The sequence below is a fragment of the Rousettus aegyptiacus genome, unplaced genomic scaffold (genome assembly GCF_014176215.1).
Source record: "Rousettus aegyptiacus isolate mRouAeg1 unplaced genomic scaffold, mRouAeg1.p scaffold_m13_p_3, whole genome shotgun sequence".
NCBI lineage: Eukaryota > Metazoa > Chordata > Mammalia > Chiroptera > Pteropodidae > Rousettus > Rousettus aegyptiacus.
Window position 1 is genome coordinate 72,331,304 of NW_023416306.1, and position 24,265 is coordinate 72,355,568.

The 24,265-nt window shown below is 37.7% G+C and overlaps 1 protein-coding gene and 1 pseudogene across 11 annotated transcripts in view; both read right to left on the bottom strand.

Moving 5' to 3' along the window:
• The window catches only part of AOPEP (aminopeptidase O (putative)), a 311,009-nt gene that overhangs the window by 267,689 nt on the left and 19,055 nt on the right, over window positions 1-24,265 (bottom strand). For 10 of the 11 annotated variants that reach the window (XR_004956306.1, XM_036239159.1, XM_016159455.2 and 7 more), the window contains one exon: window positions 9,914-10,080. Coding sequence is in view for 10 of the 11 variants with exons in the window: in XM_036239159.1 (XP_036095052.1) it covers window positions 9,914-10,080 (167 nt within the window). In the remaining variant the exon portion in view is untranslated. Of the gene's footprint in view, window positions 1-9,913; window positions 10,082-24,265 lie in introns of all 11 variants that reach the window. The other variant, XM_036239165.1, reaches the window with a different exon arrangement.
• On the bottom strand, window positions 14,016-14,134 carry LOC118601088 (annotated as a pseudogene).

Below are 24,265 nucleotides of genomic sequence, written 5' to 3' on the forward strand. Positions count from 1 at the left end.
TTTCAAAGCAGACTGCAAAAAAGGCAAATAACAAGGTGGAAATACTGACCCAGAATTCAGAGTATACATTCCCAAGACAAGAGAAATAATTTCTGGATTACTTGTTTTTTGGGATAAGCCTACCTTGCTAAAAGCCTTGATGAGAGCATATTTCTTTTAAATATGTCCTTTGATTCAGTTCCATTTCTAGAATCTGAATGCTGGGGTTTAAATACCTATTCCACACTCACTAGGTCGGACACATTACCTAATTTCTTGATGCATCAGTTTCCTCACTGATAACAAGAGAATCATCATAGTAACTACCTCATAGGATTATGCAAGAATGAAGTTAGATAACATATATAAATCATCAAGCATAGTAACTGGCACATAGTAGGTATTGAAGAACTATTAACTGTTGTTGTCTTTACAGCTGCCTCTCCTGTTTGGGCTGACTTTCTAGAAGCAGAGATGAAGAATGTTGAAGGTATGGCTGCCACATGTGCACTGAAGCCTGTGGCCTGATGAGGCCCACATATGGGGTTTAAGGTTGAATGGCATTAAAATGCAGTGCACACAAAGCGATCCATTTAAAGGAGAATGACAGCCCAAAAGGGGGCATCCTGCATGACTTCATATAGAATGGGCCATTTGGAGACTATTTAAATGATGTTTACTTTAAATGAGCCATCCTCAGTGAAATAGACGGTGAATGCCTTCGTTTTCCTTTTTGATTCAATCCACTTGCCCTAGACTCCCTCACTACACCAGCTGCAAAACAAAGAACACGTCATACTTAAATTAACCTAGAGATTTTCCTGTGCAGAGGACAGAAGCCCATCACACCACGGGATGATTTCAGGGCCAGACCTGGATCCATTAGCAAGATGAACAGGGAGTGGGGGGTAATAGGAAGAGTCCCAGAGGAAGCGGTACTCCCTAACGGCACAGGTGTTAACACCAACCACCCAGCTCACCTCCTGTCTGGACCTACTCAGAAAGTTCCCAGACACCTCTATGCCACCTTCTCAAACTGAAAGTTATTTAGGAGCAAAATTCTTAGATTCCAATTATCTCACTAGTAAGACAAATGTATCAGATATACACTAGCAGTTGCTATAAGATCCAAATAAACATTTTCACCTCTGAAACAGGACTGAAATTTCCCTTAAAGATTGTGTTTTTTATAGGTATAACAAATATTTGAAATGCGTTATTTTTCAAATCCTAGGAGGAAGTCTCAAATTTAGTTTTGAAAATATTTATAACTAGAGTCTTAAAACAATTACCATAATTATTTTCTTCACTTATTACTCTAAAAACTGTCCTATGTATCATTTTGAAGATTTTATCTTCCAAGGGAGAAAGAGTGAAGAGGAAAAAAGGAAGGTCATGATCGAGCAGTCAGTTCATGGAGGGAGGGAATTTTTTATGTAAACCTGTGAAAAATTTTGCAATTTATTTGAGAGAATCATTTTTATATAAAGAAAAAAATTATCAGAAAAACATCAAGATACTGTAGTCATTTTTACACATTGATCATGCCCACTAATAGTAAATTAAATATAAAATTTATGTAAAGTCATTGTCCTATTCGTAGGTCAGTCTTAGATAAACTCATTTAGCACACGCCAAAGACACAGCCACACCACACTGCTCCACAGAGGTACAAGCAGATGATTTATCTTCTCAAAGTTAAGCATTTCACAGAACTTCTTGTATATAAAGAGTTATTATTTTCACTGAAAATTAAAACAGGTACTTCAACTCTTCCTATTAAAAGCATCTACTTTATATTTTAAACTTCTCCACTGTAGGTTAGACAAATAGCATTAAGCATTCGGAAACACTGATTTAATATATGCTTCTATTTACTTACCAAATTTTTCTACTCATTTCTACTATAGCCCCTGCTACTTTCCCACCTCAAGAATAGTCACTATTCTTAGTTTCAGAACTTCCTGCCCTAACTAAACCATACATCGAGCCATTTCATTATTTTGGAACATCTCTGTATTACAAATTAAAGATGCTTAGCAATATGTATATATAAGAATACGTGTATTTATAAGTGCATATAGATCCTACAAATAATGTATATATTATGCATGTTTTGTGTATTTATTATAATACATCTAATAGATACATAAAAAGGAGGAAAATCTTCGCTTCCAGTTTTGGTTGCTCTTCCTTTCTTGGCTTCCTTCTCCAGTGCCTGGGTCTTTCAGCAAACTTCAGCTCTTTTTCTTTCACTACTTTTTAGATGCCAAACCTACACATTCTGGTTTTATGAGCTAGTGTCACCCTCCTGAATACCTATAGCGTGACTGTCTTTCGTTAGTTCTTCTCCATTGTTGCTCAAGGGCGGGAACTGGCACCAGAACAAAGAAGACAGTAAGAACGCCCTGGGCTGGCAGGCACCAGCACTGCCTAACAAGGGCTGTGTGCCAGGTCATGCCATCGCTTCTCAAGCAATGATGCCACCCGGCAAGGCTTTGAGTTTCCTTCCCGGCAACATGGTACTGACTAAGCCAGTCAGCACAGGAGACTCAAGAGAAAATGACCTTCAAGATCATTTTTGTTAACCAGGTAAAAGAGCGCCACCTACTGAACTGAGGACATAAGCGCCTCCCTAGGTTTGAGGTTTTCCCTAGAGGCCGATGAATACATAGCACCACCACCATGCTTGTTCTGCTGCTGTTGTGACCTATGACACAGACAATCTAGTTCCCCTTAAACTCCAGTACAAAATGGATCAGCAAACTGGACAGCAAATCGTACTGCTCCAGATGGTCACAGGTACACTTTAGTACTTTACCCACATGAAAAAAATTCATGAATGTCAAGCCTAAGACAAAACCTCACAACAACAAGAATTGGTATAGACATGCCTGCCAGAATTATCACTTTCCAAAAGAAATCATGGCCTCCTCGTATGCCAAGTATGGTAAGTACAGAACTAGGAAGGCAAGCAAGAACTAGTCAAAAGCAAATCACAAACAAAAGAATGAACTGACAAAGATTTAGAAAGTGCAAAGCATTATGTGAGCCCTTATGAGAGATGTAACAGAGCAGAACACAGTCCTCAATCACCAGTAGCTTTCTGAAGAGAAATGCATTCACTCTGTACTCATACCCCTTGAAACACATGTGCTCTAGCCCAGAATAAAGTTTCCTCAGTTCTAGAAACAAGGAGCTTTCTCTACTTTGTATTCTCTGTGGTAAAAACACTTAATCATAACCATGCCTAAATGTCTTTAATTTACTATTTCCTTATACGTAATTCCTGGTTGCGTACTGTGGGAGCAGTCTAAATAGTATTCTCATTTTGAGCCATCAAGAGGGAAGAAAAGTTGGCTTTCAATTGCACACAGGAGGGTCTGGACCCTGAAATCTTGGCTTTTCCTTAGAATTTCCCACACAAAGTCGAAAGAGAATGTCAGAGAGCTGGTCTGTTGGGCAGGCCAGTAAGTAGCATTTTGCCCAGGATGAAGTAATGTCTACAGTCTCTTATTTTTACATAGAAAAATGAAATCAGATCCTATGTGAGGGCACATATAGTTTTTAACACCTTATACTTGTTCATATGCTTTTTCTCGTACATTTGGAAAGAGCTTAAATTAGTCCTGTTCATTTACTTGAGGCTTCCAATGAAAAATATAAGTGGAATATTGTTGTACACTAAATTAGACTGCAAAAATGAAACTAAACAAAAAAGTTAAAAAATGGGAAAATAAGAATGTATTATACCAATTTTTCTTTTAAAAATCTATTGAGCCTAGAGAAAACGCCTAAACTCTAATCAAAAGCATAGCTAAAAAAAAAAAAAAAAAAAAAAGGCCCCTTAAATCATTTTTGTCACTATGTCACTATTAGTAGTGTTTCTAAATGCTTCTCCCATAAACATATTACTTCTATTTGATTACGCAGAACACATTTATTCAACAAGTAAGTATTAAGCACCTATTTCATACAAAGCACTGTATTGGGCACTGGGTCTCTGTGCTTAATCGCTTAGCTACATCCTGGCAGCGAATACAGGCTGACAAACATTTCTGTCTGTCTAAATGACGTTATGCTGAGGAAGTTAAATAATAAAGGAGCCAAACAAGTCAATCTAAATCTAGGGCCTTGACTTAGCCCTCCTGAAAAAAGGATAGTGACTTCTCAGCTAATAAAATTCTTATGATGGTCATTAGGCTATAGCCTAAATCATTCGCCTTCTTTTTAAAAACAGCCAGGAGGAATTATTTCCCTCATGTACCAAGGACTCAGAGGTCCGCCTTCTGATTTCACTTCTCAGCCCAAGGGCTGCTGTTATTTCTGTTGCTATTATCTGTCTCATTACATTATGCTGCTCCCAGGTGCTTAGCTTCTTTCAGGAAATCAGCTGGTGCCTGGCAAATGTGCTAATCAGGTTGATGTGGCACTGTGATGGAAACTGTGACTTGAGGGTGAGGTGCTCATATTTTCAAGGATAGCTTATTGTTTTAAAGTACACTGTGCACAAGACATGACTTAGAAAGGAAGTAGTATCATCTTGTATTTATGTGCCATTTTTTCTAAGAACTACAGAGACATTTAGAGGCATTATTCCACCCTCAGAACAGCGATTTTGAATCAGGCAAAGAGTTTTGTTAGTACTCTTTCCTGGTTATCCTCTGATAAACCCAACTCGGGCTGCAGCGGTGAACTGCAGTATTAGGCATAGAATTCTTTCCCCTTGTCAATCCTCCTTCAGTTTGAGTTGGTGAAGTCTGCTCTGAAATACCATATACGGTGTAGGTGGTATGAATATAAGCAAATCCCAATTAGCATGTATTTTATTATAACTCTGTCCTAAATAGCTAATTCTAAAAAGTCCATAGATATACTCCTGGAGGTGTGAAAATTACCCATGAAAATTTTTAAGTTAATTCTTTTTTTCATATTTGATGATAATCTTTAAATAGATAAGAGTACAATAGACAGATATTAAAGGGGTCAGAAGACTTTTTTTCTGCAAAGGTCTAGTTAGTAAATATTTTAGGTTTTGTGAGCCATAGAGTCTTGGTTTCAACTGTTCAGTTCTGCCATTGCAGCATCAAAGCAACCATAGACAAGAGCTGTGTTCCAATAAAACTTTATTTCAAAAAACAGGCAGTGAGCTGGATTTGGACAGTGGGTTGATTATCCAGATATAACGGAGCACTGCCAAACAATTTCAGAGTTCGCATATGCATTAGCGTATATTGCACAAGGATATGCAGCACTGCTTTAATTATTGAGAGATAATGAGAAAAGAACATAAGGATGATGCTTTTGATGAGTACGGGCTAAATGACATCACGGCATGATGTGTAAGCAAAAGCTTTCCAGCATATGGAAGAAAAGTGGTGGACAACAAGATTATTGCAGGGCGCAGGCACGACAATCTCAAAGGAAACTTCGTGGACTGTAAATTATTTTTTATACCTCTAAAAAGAAAAATAATGCTCAAGTTTGAGAAACACTGCCAAACACAAGCCTTTACATCTGAACTTCAGGGACAAATTATAAATGAGAAAGTATGGAGGCTTGGTGAGGTGGGTCAGGGTAGGGAGAGCCACGCAGTATCATGGGAGGTAGTGTAGTTATCCCAATTAAACCTCTGTAGGCAGAACTGGAGGCAGGATGAGTGCAGGTATCAGTGCCTGCCTGAGATTGCAGTGTTTCGAGGACTCAATTGGTTCAGCATGTCAGGGAATCAAGGAGGGAGGGTAGAAAAAGATCCTGAGTCCAGCAGAACTTCACTAGACAGTTGCCAACAAGACATCAGAGTCTGGATAAAGGAGCTGTGTGCATCAGTAACTTCTCATCTGTTGAACAGAAAGGAGGTTTCAGGCAGAACACATGTGGACAGTGAAGAGAACAAAAGGAAATTCATAGACTTTGGTACACACCACAGAGGAAAACAATGAGCACTGTGGGAAAAAATACAGCAGAATAAAGGTAAAAGAAAAAATTGTTCTAAGGACTCAGAGGAAGAACAAACCTCGGAAATCAGTTTTCTACAGAAACCAAAACCAATTTAGGAAACTAGCATTCCCATTATGATGCAAGAGGATGTAAGTTCTACGAAAAAAATAGTAAAAAGCCATGAGAAGATAACAAGCTGAAACAGTATAACAGAGTGAGTTCAAAAGACAACAAAGTAACAAATAAGAAAGATAAGGAAGGACTACAAGGAAACTTAAATAACAATTTAAATCTATAATGGAATTACTAAAGAACAAAATGTCTCTGTACTCACATGTACAAATAAAAAATGAAAAGGCAAGCTACAGAGACTGGGAGAATATATTTGCAATACATATATCTGATAAAAGGCTTGTATCCACAATTTACAAAGTATTCTTCCCATCTAATAATAAAACAACGACAACAAAAAATCCACATTAAGTAAATGGGTAAATGACTTGAAGAGATGCTTTTCAAAGAAAGATGTAAGAATATACAATAAGTATGAAAAGTTGCTCACCATTATTAGTCATCAGAAAAATGCAAATTAAAACCACAAGATAGTATTTCACACCCAGTTGGAAGGCTAAAATTAAAAGGACTGACGACACCAGTATTTGCAAGGATATACAGCTTTGGGACTCTTATCTATTGCTGGTGGTATATAAAATGATAAAACCACTTCAGAAATAGATTGGCAGATACTTACAAAGTTAAACAGGTACTTATATGATCCACCAATTTCACTCTTAGGTATTCACCAAGGAGAAATGAAAAATCTATATCCATAAAAAGACTTATACATGAATATTGACAGCATTACCTTTCATAATGACTAAAAACAATTCAAATATCCATAAACAGGTAAGAAGAGAATCCGTGGTTTATTCATATAATGGACTACTGTTTACCAATTAAAAAAAAACTACTGACACCCACAACAGAATAGATGAATCTCATAAACATTATGCTGAGCAAAAGAAGCCAGACACCAAAGAGTACATGTGAAATGACTCCATTTATATGAATTCTTAGAAGAGACAAAACTAATCTATTAATATGGAAATCAGATCGGTGCTTGACTGGAGTGGTTTTAGGGAGGCGGGATATAAGGAGGGATGGCAAAGGCACAAGAGGAGGCTTAGGGTAATGGAAATGTTCTACATCTTCGTTAGGGGTGCTGATTAATTACATTAAGTGTATGTATTTGTCAAAACTCACTGAACAAGACTTAAACTGTATGCATTTTACTATATGTAAATTATATTTTAATAAAATTGATTAAAAATAAAGGTACCCACAACCACCTTTGTTCTAGAAAGTTGGGGATTATGTAAATTAAAAAAAAAATTCTATGAGCCTCTAGGCAGGAAAATCAGAATACTTTCAAAGAATTTTTAAGAAATTGATATCAGATTTCTCCTCAGAAATACTAAGAAATGATAATAAAATTGTGTATAGTTTTTAACAGGGAAAAGAAGTCCTAAGAATTTTATACCTAGCCAAAGACTGTTCATAAATGAATACAAGGAAAGCCAACATAAATATGGGAGGGCTCATAAAATATACCACTCTTTCACCATTCTAGAAAAAAATAAATTGAAACCATTTCTCAGCTGACTGAGAGATGATTCAAACTTAAAAGTTCAAGAATAAAGACAGTCTAAATACTTATTGTAAATATGATTTGAAACTAGATGAAAATGTAAAACAATTATTATTCCTAGAAAAAAACATAAAATACAAAAACAAAATATAGAGATAATATGAGTCCTAAACTCTAAATTGTACTAATTAAAACTGAGCAATGTGGGTGAAGAAAGATGATAGAAGTAAATGCTCATTAAATTCCTTATTTGATATAGAGTGAAGTCAAGAGCTATTGGTTCACTAAATTACAAAATATCCACTTATGAAATACTCCATAGTCATACAAATAATGAGGAAGCTCTTTATGCTTGGAAATGAAATTATCTACAAGATAAATTTATTCTAAAGGGGGAAGTACAATACAAAAATATGTACCACATGCTATGACCTGTGCAACAAGAGAAAAAAATCTATTATGCAAAGGAAACCGGTGACCTTTGCTACCCTGGGGAAGGATTACTTGGTAACTGAGAAATAGGAATTAAAAGAAGACTTTATTTTTGTCCTTTGTTCATTTTTAAGTGAACCATATAAATGAGACCTATTTTTAAAAATAAAGTTCTTAAATGTACTGTTTTGTTTCTACTTTGCGAATCAAGTAAATACTCATTGAAGACTCCAGAACATGTATAAATCTAGCTTATGAAAAGGAGATATCACAAATCAGAAAAGATTCAATAAATGATCTTGGAGCAACTGGTTAGCTATTTGGGAAAAAAAAAATTTAGTCTTCATTTCACAATCCTGATAAGAAAAAACTGCAAACAAATTAAACAAAATAATTTAAATTAAATAAATTATATTAGAACAAAACAGGTGACTCTTAGATCAAAGGAAGATTTTTCAAAGAGTAACTTGACAGATTTCACATAAAAATAAAAATCTCCTGCAGATCAGAAACATCATATAAAATTAAAAGACATACTGAAAACTAGGAAAAATAACTCTTCGCGAATATGAGATTAACATCTTTATTTTTTACAAAGCCAATCAAGTTAAAAGACAAAACAAACTTCTGAAAATCTCACTAAAGCCTCAGTAAAAAATTGGACAAAGAAAATGAGCAGATAGGAAATGAAAATGGTTAAGAAACATATAAGGACATGTAAAACCTACTGATAATTGAAGTAATCCAAATTAAAAGAGACTTTCTCTTGCCTATCAGATGTATGAAGTTCTCAGGAAACTACTGATGTATGTACAATAATACAATTGTACCAATTTCTGGAAAACAACTGGGGCTATGTACCAACAGCCTTACACATGCTCAACACTTTTAACTCAGTAATTCTAATTTTATATAAAATGTCTCCTTGGGAATTTAATGCAACTTTATTTATAATAGAAAAAAAACTGGAAATGATAAAAAAAAAGTCTAATAATCTAAAAATCTTAAGTAAAATCTGATATAGTCATACATCAAAATATTATGCAGACATTAAAATCAGAGTTTTGAAAAATACCTAATGACTTGAAAAACATTCAAGATACACCATAAGTGAAAAAACTGTTACATGCTATGACAATAATTTTGAAATGATAATACATACTATAGACACAGAGCTTAAATACTGGAAGGAAATGCAAGAAAATGTTAGCAACCATTTTCCCTAAAATTATTTAATTTTATTACTTTTAATTTACTGTAAATTTTCAAGTTTCTATAAGTATGTGGCAGGAGACACATTTTAAATGGAGAAATATTACAACTACAAAAATTTTACCTGGCATCAACATGCTCAGGCTCTCAACTGAAAGAGTTAATTATTGTAATTAGCAAGTAGTTCGCAGATTAGTACTTGCCTTCCATCTTTCTTATACACTTTTGGTTCAGAACTCCATGGGCAAAGTGTGTTGAACAGATTCTTTACCAAGATAACTCCTGTGTGCCGGCCAATAGGAGCACTATCACTTGGCATAATGAATAACCTTGTGCTGGCTCCATGACCTAACCACAGACAACTCAAGTGTAATGGTGCTTCCATGACACACTTGCCTGCTCAAAGCCTCTTCGACCAAGAAGACCACCCACTTGCTTATGGCCCACAAACCACCAGGTCAAAGCAATTGCTGAAATAATCTAGGACTCTATAACTCTGGTGTGAAGAGCCCCACATGCCCAGGCTCCCAAATGCCCCTCTCCATCACCCTGCTGTTTTCTCTGGCAGGATGTTTTATTGTATGTTCATTCCAACCCAACTAATAAAGGAGCTCTTTAAAGTTGCAAAAACCACTGTGGAATGGGTTCCTGGGTCCAGCATGTGTGCAATACATAAAGAAGCACAGAACACATGTACAGTACCTTCCCGAAGCTGTGTTGGCTTGGCAGAATTTTCCCCACTCATTAAAACAACAAAAGATGCAGCTGCTCGGACTGTAGCCTGCCATGTTGACATGGCAACGGGTGGCTCCTGGCATGGAAAAAGGGCCCTGTTGTTTATGGGCGATCCCATAGTATAAACACATGGCCTGCAGAAGAAAGACAAAGAAACAAAGGGGGAGAATCTTTAAAATAAGTTGTCACTTTTCTCACCACCATGGTAGAGAAGGTTAATTTGAGCTTTCAAAGAGAAAACATTTGAGGCTTTGTAGTTGACTTGTTTCAAAGAATTTTGAACTGAAACCGACAAGGGCTGGGTGAGTCGCAATTTCGCCCAAATGAATTCCTTAAATATGTAAAAAGAGTTGTGTTTTTTTTTTAAGGGAAAATATTTTTGGATAAAGTTTTAAATACTAGTCTGCCAAGTTAAAATTTATATTATCCTTGCCCCTCCCCTTAAGCTCTTTTGCCTTTAAAATACAAAGGCTTTAGAGATGTTCTCACAAAACTTTTAGAAAATAATCTGGAACAGAAAATATGTTTGGAGATCACCGAGATATTAATGCTTGAAAAAACGAGCTAGTGGTCTCAAATCCAGTGCTGATGGGCAGATACCCCAATATTAGAAACCGCCATCTCAAATAGAGCCCTTGTGGGAATCCTTGTGTGGAGGCCAAGAACAAGGGTTGGCATATAAACAGGACTATAAGTCACAACAACAAGGCTTGTGACGGAAAGGCCAAGTGTAGCGGTTACTAAAGCAAGTGGAGGAAACCAATGGCATGACATTAGGGCTCATGCTGCTACGATTAAAAACTACAAGCCCACCCATACCAAGAACGATCTCTTCCATGATTAAGTCATGCTTGACAGAAATGAAAAAGATCTATGAGATTAAAGGAATACATTCTTTTGACACAACAGTGTAGAAGGCACAAGATTGACTGTCGGGAAAGTGTCTTAAACAATGTTTCCACTTTTTTCTCTACAGGAATTATAACAAATATGATGTAGCTTCAATCAGCTTGATTAACATCACTATGATCGAATGTTTATTGTGTTCATACAATGTACAAGAACAGATAATCCTTTACTAGCAGTCAGGGGCCAGTGAAGAAAAGAGAAAACAGCCTAAGTTGTAACAGAGTTAATTTGATATAAGGAATTGGTTATAGAAGTGATAGCTGAGAAGCCAAACAAAGGACAGTAAGGCAACCCAAAGATTAACCACAGCAGTAAGTAGCTGTGAATTCTCAGGTTAGAGAAACTGTTACTGGGTGTCACTGGGTCATCTGGCAGAATTTGGAGTCACAGTGGGGACTGTCTGATGGATGGGTACTGGGACCAGAGGAGGCTCAGTCACTACTGGAGATGCCAAAGGAAGCAGGGAGGGGAGAGTTATTTCTCACCAACCCCTGCTCTCAAATTTTTCTATCAGTGGCCTGCATTGGTCAAACCTAGCAAGAAACAGAAGGCAAGGAGCCTGGGTAATGAGGTGCACGGTCATTCAGAGATAATCACAATAAGAGCAGAAAATGGACCTTAGGGCAGACAGGCAGGTACAGCCTACCTTCCCACAAGGGAACATAAGTCGCAGGTTTGACATGGGACAGGGAAACAAGATCAGAAATTCAGAAGACCAGTCTCTCCTGGATTAGCAACTTATTAAAGCGACTGTGGAAAAGTCCCTTGACCTTTCTGAGTCACATGTAAAACGGGATTTGAGTGCAAGTTGGTGTCCTCTATTGTCTGTTCTGGTCCACAAATCTATAATTCTGTATTCCAACTTTATAGGTCCAAGAACAAAGACAAATTTCATGGTAGACCCAGAATCTCCCATCAGTCTCAATAAGATATGAGCTCCCACCTTGGTTCCCTCAGATCCTTGGTTAATCAACTCGACCTCAGTTAACTGTGCAGTTCAGGCTGTTTAAGAACCTAATGAGGAAGGCTGCCAGAGCTGCCTCCTCCTCACAGTGCTGCGGATGGCGGGTATGTGGTAGAAAGGGTGCTGTAACAGCTTAAATAGCTCAGGTAGATTGGGTCGAGTAGGCCTAGTTCCGAAAATTCTACCTAGTATTTTTTTTTTTCCTAAAAAGCCCATCTTAGAGAAGGGTTCCCCACCCCCCACCGCACCCCCACAAAAAAGGAGTATTGTTGGTGAAAACAGGACATGTTTCCAGTGACCAAATGGCAGGCTTAACTCCTTCCTCTGATAACAGCAGACCTTGAGAATCAAGGCTTGCTTTTCCACTAAAGCAGAATGGACCCTACAATTTTTCTCAATTCAAGAACTCTAGGAAGCCACTTTCAATCTAAGACTTGTGGAGTTAAAAACCTATTTGTGATATCTCATGCAAAAGGGGAGCTGATGCCATATTATGGTCTTAAGTCCTAAGGTACTTAGGCCAAGTCTAAAAGTATCTGTGTTCTCTTCCTGTTGTGCTCAGCACCTCATTTCCCCAGGGTGACTCTGGTGTTACAAGTCTTCTCTTCCCTGCATAGGAAACAAATCCTCCCCAAAAGATTGGCTTGGCAAGATGTGTGCTCTTCTCCCTACAAGGTTGGATCAGAGGCCCTGATAGGATATTAATATGCATTCCACCTGTGCCCTTAGGTATGCAAACCCCAAGACATCCTCCATCAGCCTCCACATCTCTGCTTCCTGATATTTACACCCTGTGTAGTCTCCTCGCATGCCCTACCAGGTTTGGTCTGAGTGACCGATAGGAGATGGCAGATATCACTTCTGAGATTTGATTGTTTAAAAACCTGCGGCTTCCATTTTAAGGGTTCTTTTCCATCTCTCTCTCTCTTATCACTTGCTCTGGCAACCTATGGAGGGGCCCGTGGGATAGAAACTGAGACCTTCAGCCCAGTCAGTGATGACCTGAGGCCTATCAACAACCACACCTGTGAGAATGGCAGAGGATCTTCCAGCTTCATTCAAGCCTTGAGATGCCTGTAAGCCCTCGCCGAATGCAACCTTATAAGAGATCCTGAGTCAGAACCACCCCGTTCAGTTGCTCCTGGATTCTTGACCCTCAGAAACTGTGTGAAATAATAAATGTTTATTCTTTAATCTTTTAGGCTGTTGAGCTTTTCAGTAATTTGTTATCCAGAAATAGATAAGTAACAGAATTTTCTCAGATTTCTGGCTCAAGTGATAAGATGAATCATTAAGCTATTAAACAACAAAGGAAACTCAAGACAAGTAAGGTCACAGGAAGGGACAAGGGAGAAGAGTTTCTATCTTTTTGATTTGTATATGAAAAGCTTTATACGCCATATGGCAGAGGACATTTGTATGCACACAGGGATTGAGGGTTCCTAACCCCAAACAGTGACCCGTCCAATAATAGGAATGAGTGTCTGAAATCAGACCGATCTCAGAAAATTTAAGAATGATGATTTTTATGAAGTAATAAGTGTTAATGTTGCTGGCAGATTTGAGTCTGGGTGCCAAACACAATTCAGAGGGTTGGGTAGTAGAGAGAATCCTTCCATTAACAAGATTTTTAAAAAGCATGTTATCACCATCCTTTCCTTCCAAATTCTCTATTATTCCCCCTCTAAAACAGTCTAGTTCTAGATATTTTGCTTTAGAGTTTTGTCCTGATTCCTCTGTCATCCTCTTGAAGGCTCTTTCTGCTGTGTTGTGTCTGAGCACCCGAACTCTCCTGCCAAGAGACCTGGCCCAGGCCCCCAGGAAGCTCTCACCTCCATCCTCCCTACTATCCTCATGATTCTCTTTTCCTACCCTCTTCTTTACATGGCTGGGGCATCCTTTCTGCTAAAGTCTGTGTGTTTTCTTTCTAGCTTTCTTTCTACTTGGTTTCCAGAGTTATAACTCTGAAAATGTAGATCAAGTCATCTACCTAAAAGTCACACCCATAAATATACCCATGTCAGATATAAGAACCAATCACTTATTGGAATAGTTTCATAAATCAGAAAACAACCACAGAAGAGTGGCCCTAGACAAAATTTATTTATTAATATTTTTAGGCAAGGCAACCCTTGGTTGACCTCACAGATTGCAAGGACCTTGTCAGCTTATAATCTCTTACTTTTTAATTTTTTACGCCTATAGTACCTGGTCTTCCTAAGTGGTCTCCCAGCCAAGTACTAATCAGGCCCGACCCAGCTTAGCTTCCGAGATCAGACGGGATCGGGCTTGTTCAGGGTAGCATGGCCATAGATCAAAATTTCTTGAAAATGCAGATTCTCTTTGTGCTCCCAGCCTGCTCCTTTCTTGGCCTTTTTCTCTAAGTTGCATCTTCATTCCTCCCTTTCCAACACATCCAAACCAAGTGCCAAGGACTTTATAACCAATGGCTTTTCGAGCTCTTATAACTTGATATCCTATGTACATCATACTGCAAATATCTAAAACAATTTAAAGTTAACTATATTTTAACAGGGATGAAAGCCTTTATCTTTGGTAAAGCTCTAGTGATGGAATTTTGGACGTCTGGCAGCAAGTGGAGAACGGGTGAACATGGAGTTTTCATGGAGTCCTGAAAATCATACTCACTACATGGTGACTCAAAAGTGAAGATGGCTTCCATTATGCATACATTCAAATGAGGACTATATGGAGAGTTGATTTCACGTCTTCCATTACCCAAGAGGGAAGGAAAATCTATGTGCATTTATCAACATGCTCCGCAGTTATGCGGATGTGTAATCACTAAAATAAATGCAGCTGTGTTTATTCAACATGCACAGTCTTGCACCTTGGCCATGTTCTAAATGTGCCAGTCAGAAATTCTGATGCTTATAATTTCATTATTTCCAGACTGAATAATTCCTTCCAGCATCCAATGGAAAACTCCCACACTAGGGTTCATCTCACAAGCTGCATGGGAGACTCCTTGGGGAGCCCAGTTAACTGCACAGGAGTTGTAGGAGTGAGAGAAGAACACTGAAAATCAGAAAAAAATAGGGCAAGATGGGTTGAGAGGCAGGCCCATGGCTTGCTGCTATTAAAAAACTAAAGTGAAGAACCTGTCAGAATAACAATTACCTCAGTTTCTTGTTATATGTTGTGTGTTTGCAGAGTGGTTGAACAAGGAAGAGATACACCAGCCATGTTGCTATGATCTGAATGTGTTCCCCTAAAACTCTTATGTTGAAATCCTAATGCCTAATCTGATGCTATTAGCAGATGGGGCCTTTGGAAGGTACTTAGGTTATGAGGGCAGAATGAGATTAGGGCCTGTATAAAAGAGGTCTGACAGAGCTCTCCAGCCTCTTTTACCATGTGGGGACACAGACAAAAGTCAGCAGTCTGCAACTCAAGTGAGGGCCTTCTCCAGAACCCAACCATGCTGGCACCCTGATTTCAGACTGCCAGCCTCCAGAACTTTGAAAAATAACCTTGTCGTTTATAACCCAGTCTGTGCATTTTGTTATAGTAGCCTGAACAGTGTAAGACCAATGCATTCCAAGGTAAGTGGTCAACTAACTCTAATGTGCTTGCTTGTCCCCTTAGGGAAGAGCCATCTACAAAAGAAAACTTATAGGAGACTGATTGAAACCATGTTTACTTTCTCTTCAGTTGACTACTATATGCATTTGTCTTTTTGGAGTTGGAATAAAAAGGGGATAACTTTTAGTTTAAAAAATGTTTTAAGTTCCATAATTTTCCATAAAATCACTCATTTTCAGAAACTTAGTTATCACCATTCAACAACTGGGAAGAGGGCAGGCTGCTACAGGAGAAGTGGGTAGGAGGAAGTGATGATGAGTCCATAGCTGCCATGGGTGTGGCTTGATGGAATGTTTTCCCACACTGAGGCACCGATCTGGTCACTGGAGGCCAGAGGGCCACAGATGTGACAGTTTAATGAGTCACATTTTTATAGGTTTCCCAGGGTCATGAAGTCCTCAGGTCCCCACCAATTCCTCTCCATCTGTTCTCCTTCCTACACCTGATCTTTTTTATGACTCCCTGTTTTCATTAAGCCAAAGTTACAGTCTTCATTGCAGGTGAGCAACTTTGCTTTCTTGTGCCACAAAACCAAGAGCCAGACTACTAAAACGGGAAGTATCAACTATGACTCATTCTCTCCCCTACACACACACACGCACCCTCCTCATTCTATTTCATGGCACAATTACTAAAACCAGGATTCATCAATCATGCTGAACATATGCAGGTCAAAGAATGGTGCTGCCCTGACTCAGATTTTCTGTATAGTCAAAATAGACTGGACTGAATGAAAATGGCTCTGAGTCAGAAATTCACCACTTTTCACCAGAGGTATTTTGGATGCAAAATAGGCAAGCTGCTTACAAAAGCAACAACAGTGTTTCTCATCTAAAAGTCCCTTGTGAAAACAGAATTTTATATGTGGAAAACATTTGGAGATCCTCAGATAGGATATTCTCGTTTTATAAACGAGGAAATTAAGCTCCAAAGATATAAAATGACTTATCTGAAATCACACAGCTAGTTGGCAACACAGCTCTGATGAGTACTCAGGTCTCCTGGCTTTCACCTTTCAGGTTCTTTTCAATACATTATCCTTTTGGTTACAGTTCATTGTGTTTTGTTGTTTTCTGTTGATGCTTGATTATTCTTTTTTCTTATTTGATTGATCATTCTAGTTACTTGTTTAAGACAGTCCAACATTGTCTTTTCTACCATGACTCAAATGGGATTCTGGGAAATAGAGGTACATCTGGAATATGCAGCAAAGGGAGAAACAGACAAAGTAAAAGAAACCTTCCGAACATTTTCAAGTTTGGAATTATTGATTTCTCCCTTGCAGTTATATAATAATCTTAAAGAATCAGTGTGTATTTCCACTTCAGTTCTCACAAATTTTGTATTTGTCTCTTGAAGCAAATAAAGAAATAAGGGGAGGGGGGAAGGTGTTAATTGTAGAAATGTTCCTTTTAGACCTAAAATCTCTTCCAAAAGATCTTCTGCTCATTACTTTTCAAACACTCCTTTATAATGAGATATAAAACAATGAAACCATTTTAGGAGGGTTGAAAAACATGTTTTAACATCTGGTTTTGATATCAAACTAAAAATACTTCAAAAGTCTGCATCTTTCTTGGTCCAACAGCTGAGCAATAAATATAATAGAAAAAAAAATCATTCTCCTTAGTATTTTGCCAACTTTATCCTGGTCTTATCTAAAACAAAGAAACATCATAGTGATTTAGGAAATTTAAAATTTTATACTACTTTTAATTATGTGTTTTCCTAGTCAGTTTCCTTATCTTTAACAATCATCCACATAGTTATAGTTTTTAAAATAAATTTGCTATATTTAACTGAATTTCCCCTCCATTTAACTCATGTTTAGTGATGTCATCAGTTTAAGCCCAGATCCCCTACAACCAGGGACCCCCATTCCTGGGGGTACCAGTCCGTGGCCTGGTAGGAATCAGACCACACAGCAGGAGGTGAGTGGCAGGCAAGTGAGCGAAGCTTCATCTGTATTTGCATCCACTCCCCCAGTGCCAGCATCACTGCCTCAGCTCCATCTCAGATCATCAGGCATTATATTGTCATAGGAGCACCGGTCCTTGGTGCCTAAAAGATTGGGGATGGCTACCCTAGACAACTTGGCTGGTTCCACAACTATTATAATGATCCTAAGGGAAAAGGAAATGGGTCAACAGAGACAATGCTTTAGTTTTAACTAACAATTTATTCAGTGGCAAGGAAAAAATGAGTGAAAATGAAGAAAGTACATAAACTTTTAATAAAGATTTCCATTTTTGAAAGCTTTTTTCTTAGATATATTAAGAGTCTAAAAATCAAAAAGATATCAAGTCCCCTTCTTTCTAGTTTAGCAAGAGCACCTTTACCCATTCTTGACCCGGTCCCTATTCTCAAATATTCTCTTCAGAATATTTTTAAAGGGTATATATATTCACATACTACACTGAGTAACATCATTTCCAAAAATCATGTTGTATTAGATTACTATGTATGTGTTTACTTCATCAATTGTTTTTTAATGTCACCTAAAATCCAGACACTGAATGATAGAGGCAAGAAAGAGCACTTCGGTTCAAGAGCTGCCACAACCCCACAATGCCTGAACCAAAGTAGGAAAATGTAGCTTTCATACTTCCAGATATTTTATTTTAGAACTAGAATAATAATGGGAAAGAAGAAATTACTGACAATTATTAGAAGGAATATGATTTTATAGCTTCAAATATATTTTCAGTTCTTCTCTAGAGAACACTACCACTTAGTAAAAGTGGGAGGACAGCCCTTACAAAAGGGGAATTTCAGAGTAGAAAGATGGTGACTTCTGCACAAATTTTAAATTTATTCTTTAAATAAACTCTTTAATTTAGAACAATTTTAAGGTTTTTTTTAAGTGGAAAGATAATACAGAGATCCCATATATCCCATGCCCAGTTTTCCCTGTTATTAAGATTTTACATTAGTATATTATATTTGTCACAATTGATGAACTAATATTGATGTATTATTATTAGCTAAAGTTAAAATTTTGTTCAGATTTCCTTTGTTTTTCTCTAATTTCCTTTTTCTGTTTCAGGATACTACATTACTTTTAATCATCATATCTCCTTAGGCTTCTCTCGACTATGACAGTTTCAGATTTTCTTTCTGTTGATCCTGAGAGTTTTGAGTACCAGTAAGGTATTTTACTGAATGTCCCTCAACTGGGATCTATCTGTTTTTCTCCTGGTTAAACTGGGGTTATGGATTTGGGGAAGATCTCAAAGATGTCATTCTCACCACATCACACCAAGGGTACATATTAAGAATATGACTCATCACATTAACCCTGATCTCCTCGCGGAGGTCCTGTTCATCAGTGTTCTTCAATGTAAAGTTACATTTTTTTCCCTTTCCATACAGTCCTCTTTGGAAGGAAGTCATTGTGTGTAGTCCACACTTAAGGAGTAAGGAAGGAATTATGATCCACCTCACTGAGGATGGAGTATCTACATAACTTGGACTTTATTTGCACCATGGATTTCACTCTCCTCTATTTGCTTGTCAGTCACTTATTTACATCAGTATGAACTCAGATATTTATTTTATACTTTCAGTTATCATCTAACATTATTCTCTTTGTTTTGTTGTTCAGCTTTGGCTAATAGTTCTTTTCCAGATGACTCCCTGGACCTTTTGACCTACACCCACAATCGCAGGTTGTTACTGTTGTTTGAGCATGTATTTTCTGGTACTTCAAGATGCCTTCAGGCTCATTTTGTATATTTCCTGCCCCAATCCTAGCTATTTCTCCAAGAAGCCCTGGTTCTTTTATTGGAAAACGGTATTAGAAACCAAGATCCAGGCTCTAGGATGTGCTCTCTGCTTTTAAACCCTCTTAGCTAAGAAAGGAAATATATGTTTATATGCTCCCTTTGGAAACACCATATCTATAATTGTTTCTATGTGCAGCCATCCACATCTATATTAAGCTAAATATGAGTTCATAGTGATATCTCCAATTCTAATCCATTTTCACATGGATCATTCTAACCTCGCACTTTAAGCTGGCTCCCACCATCTGCCATCCATTTACTTAATTGTTCAATTCTAGTACACATGTATAGCGATACCAAAATTGTCAACTTGTATGTCTTTGCGGAACAACTTTATCAAACTATGATATTACGTATAATTCTTTTTCCTTATAGATTCCATGAGTTTCCGAAGTGATTTCGGTCTGCACCTTTTCCCCCTAACCCCTTCAGTAAGGTTGTTTCATATATTTTAATATAGCTAGATCATTTTGTCACATTTTGCATTCCGTCCTGGGTTACCCTGACCTCCTAAATATTTATACATAATTAAATGAAATAAGTTTTATTCTTGACAAGGTGTAGGATTACGGGAGAAGCCACTGATGGAACTCAAAAGAAAAGGAATCAATATAGAAATTTTCTTGTTTCTAATATCTGCTTAAAATAGAAATTTGTTGAAAGCTAACAGAGGGGGGGAAATGGCATAGATGATACAGGCTCTGTTTATCCCTCTGGCGACCCAATCAAAGTTGTGACAGAAACAAGGAGCAAACAGCAAGGAAAATCACCTTGGATTTAGATGAAAAAGCCATACAACTAGGGAGAGAATTAAGAAATCACCCTGCAACAGCAGAAGGTAGGATGGGGTGAGGAGGTGAGGCTGCCCAGTCCTCAGCAGCTGAGTGGGACGGAGGCTGCGGCAACTGCAGACGCCTCTTAAAGGGGCCATGTCTGCGAGCAGACTTTTGCAGTGACAAACCTGCTCACTGTGAGCACCAGTGCCAGTTCGGTTGTGCAGGGGGCACCAGGGACTTACAGGGAGACAGTGAGTTGACCAAGTGAGGGCCAAGGCAAGACTTGCTTGTACAGAAGTGCCAGTGGTATCCATTGTTCCCCCTCCCAGTGCACAATTTAGCACCGACATAGTGGAGAAGTCATCCAACAAGATAACAGAGGTCGTTCCACCCAGAGGATTCCCTAAAACTCCGCCTCCCCCAACTAACAGCCCCACTCAAGCCACATCCAGGTGTATCCTTGGCAAGTCAGGTGCTCCTTACTGAGAAGCACCTAGACTCACACTGAAGGCAGCTGGCCTCAGTTTCTGGTGTGGCCTTTTCAGACAACTATAAAGCAAGCATCTGTGGATTATTTGCTGAATCTTAATAGGTGGCCCCAGAGGGGCACAGGCTTTGGCTAAATTTGGCCTGCAGCTTAACACCTCTTAGGGCTGTGCCACTGGATACCTACTACACAAAGCCGCACTAATAAGACCAGGAGACTTAGGAGCTTTGCTTAATACATAGAAACAGACTCGGAAAGGCAGCCAAAATGGGAAGATAAAGAAGCAGAAACAATATGAGAGAAAAGAACAGAGATCCAGAAATAATGGAGTCAAGTAATCTAATAGATGCAGAGTTCAAAACATATAAACATGCTCAATGAACTTTTGAGAAGTGTAAATAAATTCAGTGAGAATGTTAACAAAGATAAAACAACACACACACACATAAAAATGAAAATGGGAATTATAATAGGAAACCAGTGAGAAATGAAGAATACATTATCTAAGATGAAGAGTACATTAAATGGAATAAACAAAGTGAATAAAAAAGAGGATCAAATGGCCTATACAGAGGATGGGAAAGCTAAGGACACCCAATCAGAATGGCAAGAAAAGAGAAGCCAAGACTATAATCATAATTTAAGGAGCCTGTAGGACACTATTAAAAGTAAAAATATCCATGTTATGGGGGTACCTGAAGAGGGAGAACAAGAAGTTGAATATATATTTAAAGAAATAATGATGGAAAACTTCCCTAACCTGGTGAAAGAAATAGACATATAACCCCAGGAAGCTCAGAGAATACCAAGAAAGAGGAACCCAAAGAGGCCCACACCAAAACACATCATAAATAAAATGCCAATGTTTAAAGACAAAGCGAGAATTCTAAAAGCAGCAAGAGAAAAGCTGTTAGTTACTTACAAGGGAGCACCCAGAAGAATGGCAGCTGATTTCTCAAAAGAAACTATGGACAGAAGGGCTTGGCACAAAATATTCAACGTGATGAAAACCCAGGATCTACAACCAAGTATACTGTATCCAGCAGAGCTATCATTTAGAGTCGAAGGACAGATAAAGAGCTTCCCAGACAAAAATAAGCTAAAGGAATTCGCCACCACGAAGCTGCTATTACAGGAAATGTTGCAAGGACTTCTTTAAGAAGAAAAAACATGTATCAAAATCATGAATAAAAAATGATAATAGCTACATACCTATCAACGAGTACTTCCAATGAAAGAATTAAGTGCTCCAACAAAAGGAAAGGGTGGCTGAATGGATAAGAAAACAAGACCCCTACATGTGCTGCCTACAAGAGACTCACTTCAGATTGAAAGATACACACAGACTAAAAGGAAAGAGATGGAAGAAGATACTGCCTTGATGGACCTAGAGGGTACTGCGCTGAATGTAATGGGTTGGATAGACAAAGACAAATATCATGTGATTTCACATATATGTGGACTCTAAAGAACAACATAAACGACAACAACAACAAAAGTGGAATTAAACTCATAAATACAGAGAATATTTTGAGGGCTATTAGATGGGAGTGGGATTGGGGGGGAAGGCAAAAAAAAAAAGACTAAGGTATTAAGAGGTACAAGTGGATAGTTGCAGAATAGACATGGAGATATAGAGTGTAACATGAGGAAGATAGTTAATAATGTAATAAATTTGTAAGGGGGAAGAAGGGTACTAGATTAAGTGAGATGACCACTTTGCAAGTTATGTGGATCTCTGGCCACTATGCTTTACAACTGAAAATGGTATATTACTGTATGCCAACTATAAGCGAAAAATAAAACTCATTGAACTGTACAATGTAAATACAAGCAATGAATTGTGTATTACATTTCAATACACACAAAACAAACAAACAAGAAAGCTAACAGAATTCATTTATTTTTAAAATGTATTGAAATCTTCACATACAGTAAAGGACATGGTAAAAATCAAAGAAAAGTAGCTCCCTTTCACAATTGGACATGGATTTTTCTAGAATCTTCCAGTAACTTCATTCAATTTCCCTCTTTGAAAAATTAGAAGTTTCTCATTCAGGAGACTAAGAATTTATGCTAGGTATACTGATAGTATTCTGCCATTCAAGGATAAAAATGTAATAACTATTTAGTTTTAATTGGAAGAAATAAGTTCTACCCATTATATTTTTCACATAATTGTGAAATTTTATATTTTCACAGTTACGTTCATAAAGCATTGTAACTCTGATTACTACTTGCTCATACCACTAAAAAATGATTTCTGTCTAGCAACCTGGGATCCTTGGGCATTTTAAAGTCCTTAAGGTATCCAAACAGTTACCAGTATATACCTTGACTTATTTTTAAGCACATGGGAGAGTTTACAGAGATTTGGTGGTCATTCACAAAAGGTTATTTTGACTGTGATAAACCATCGCCCCCAAAAAGGAGAGAAAAAAAAATCTTAAGAATTAAAAAAAAAAGTGCAAATGTTAATTATCCTTGTAAGATTACATAAATGCCATTTCTTTACTAACATAATAACAAACTTCCAAGGATACAGTTTAATCTCCTGCTGTGATCATGCATTTTATTGAATTATCAGAAAAGGTGGCATCAAGAATAAATTCACAAAGTCAGCCTTTGCAGGAGCAAATTGTGCCAAAGAACTCTTTGGATTCTTTATGGAAACCAGAATTTATCCATGACTCATTCCTACTCAACACTTTACATGTAATGTTAATTTATAAGTTTACTCTCTTTCTTTGTAGTGAGCACTGAGAAGAAAGCCATGTTTGGGGCCATGAATGAGTATTTCTTCCAAATACTGTCAACAATTTCTTCTTCCTCATTATTTAATTCAAATATGAAATATATAAAAATATAAAAACTACAATTTCCTAATTAAGTATTCAGAGACAGTTATATTCTTAAATATTGAAAACCCATCTTTAATAATTTCAAAAAGTTCTGAAGATAAAATAAGAACACCTGTTTCTTTCCCCTCATGATCTCTCAAGAATATCCAATAAGTTATTCAATAAATAAATCATTATATTTTTGTACTGATGTAAGTTTGTACCAATCTTGCAATTTCCCAAAGGCTGCCTCAGACTCTAGCAGAAATAAGGCAGGAAGTGAACTCTTTCCAAGCAGGGCAGGAGACCAGAGCGGGAGGTAAGATTAGAAGCAAGGAATAGGATAATTAGAGGTCAAAGTCAAAGCGATGGTCAAAAAAAATCTGAAGGTTTTTTTTGCGGGGTGGGTTAGGGAGATATGTAAGCAGTTTACTGAGACCACTGCCTCCGTTAAGGGAGTCCAATGCTATGAAAGAAGGTGCTCAAAATAAGGTCACAGAGATCAACATTCTTCCAGCCAAGCTCTGCAATAATTAGCATATTGATCTGCAGCACATTAGCAAGAAATAGGTACAATAATGAGGGACCAATAAAGTTTGATTTAAAAATTCTCAAATTCTAAAAAAATCTGAACCATTGGAAAAAAGGCAAGAAGAAAACAACAAGTGGCTGCCCAAATACATCCCCTGAAACTCGATGCCTCCTCAGTTCCCTCTCCCCACACTAAAAACCAGGAGTCTCCCTTGTATCAATACTGAGAATCATGGCCAAAGAACAAGTATGCACTATCAGCAGAACTGTCACACTCCTCAGAAACAGATCTTTTGAAGACTCTGGGGGTTCACATTATATGACAACTGACAAAGTCCAGGGAGACACAGCTGCCAAAAGACAGGAACAATAAGAAAGTCACAAAGCAGAGCTGGCTTTACTTGGAAGCACTTTGCCAGGC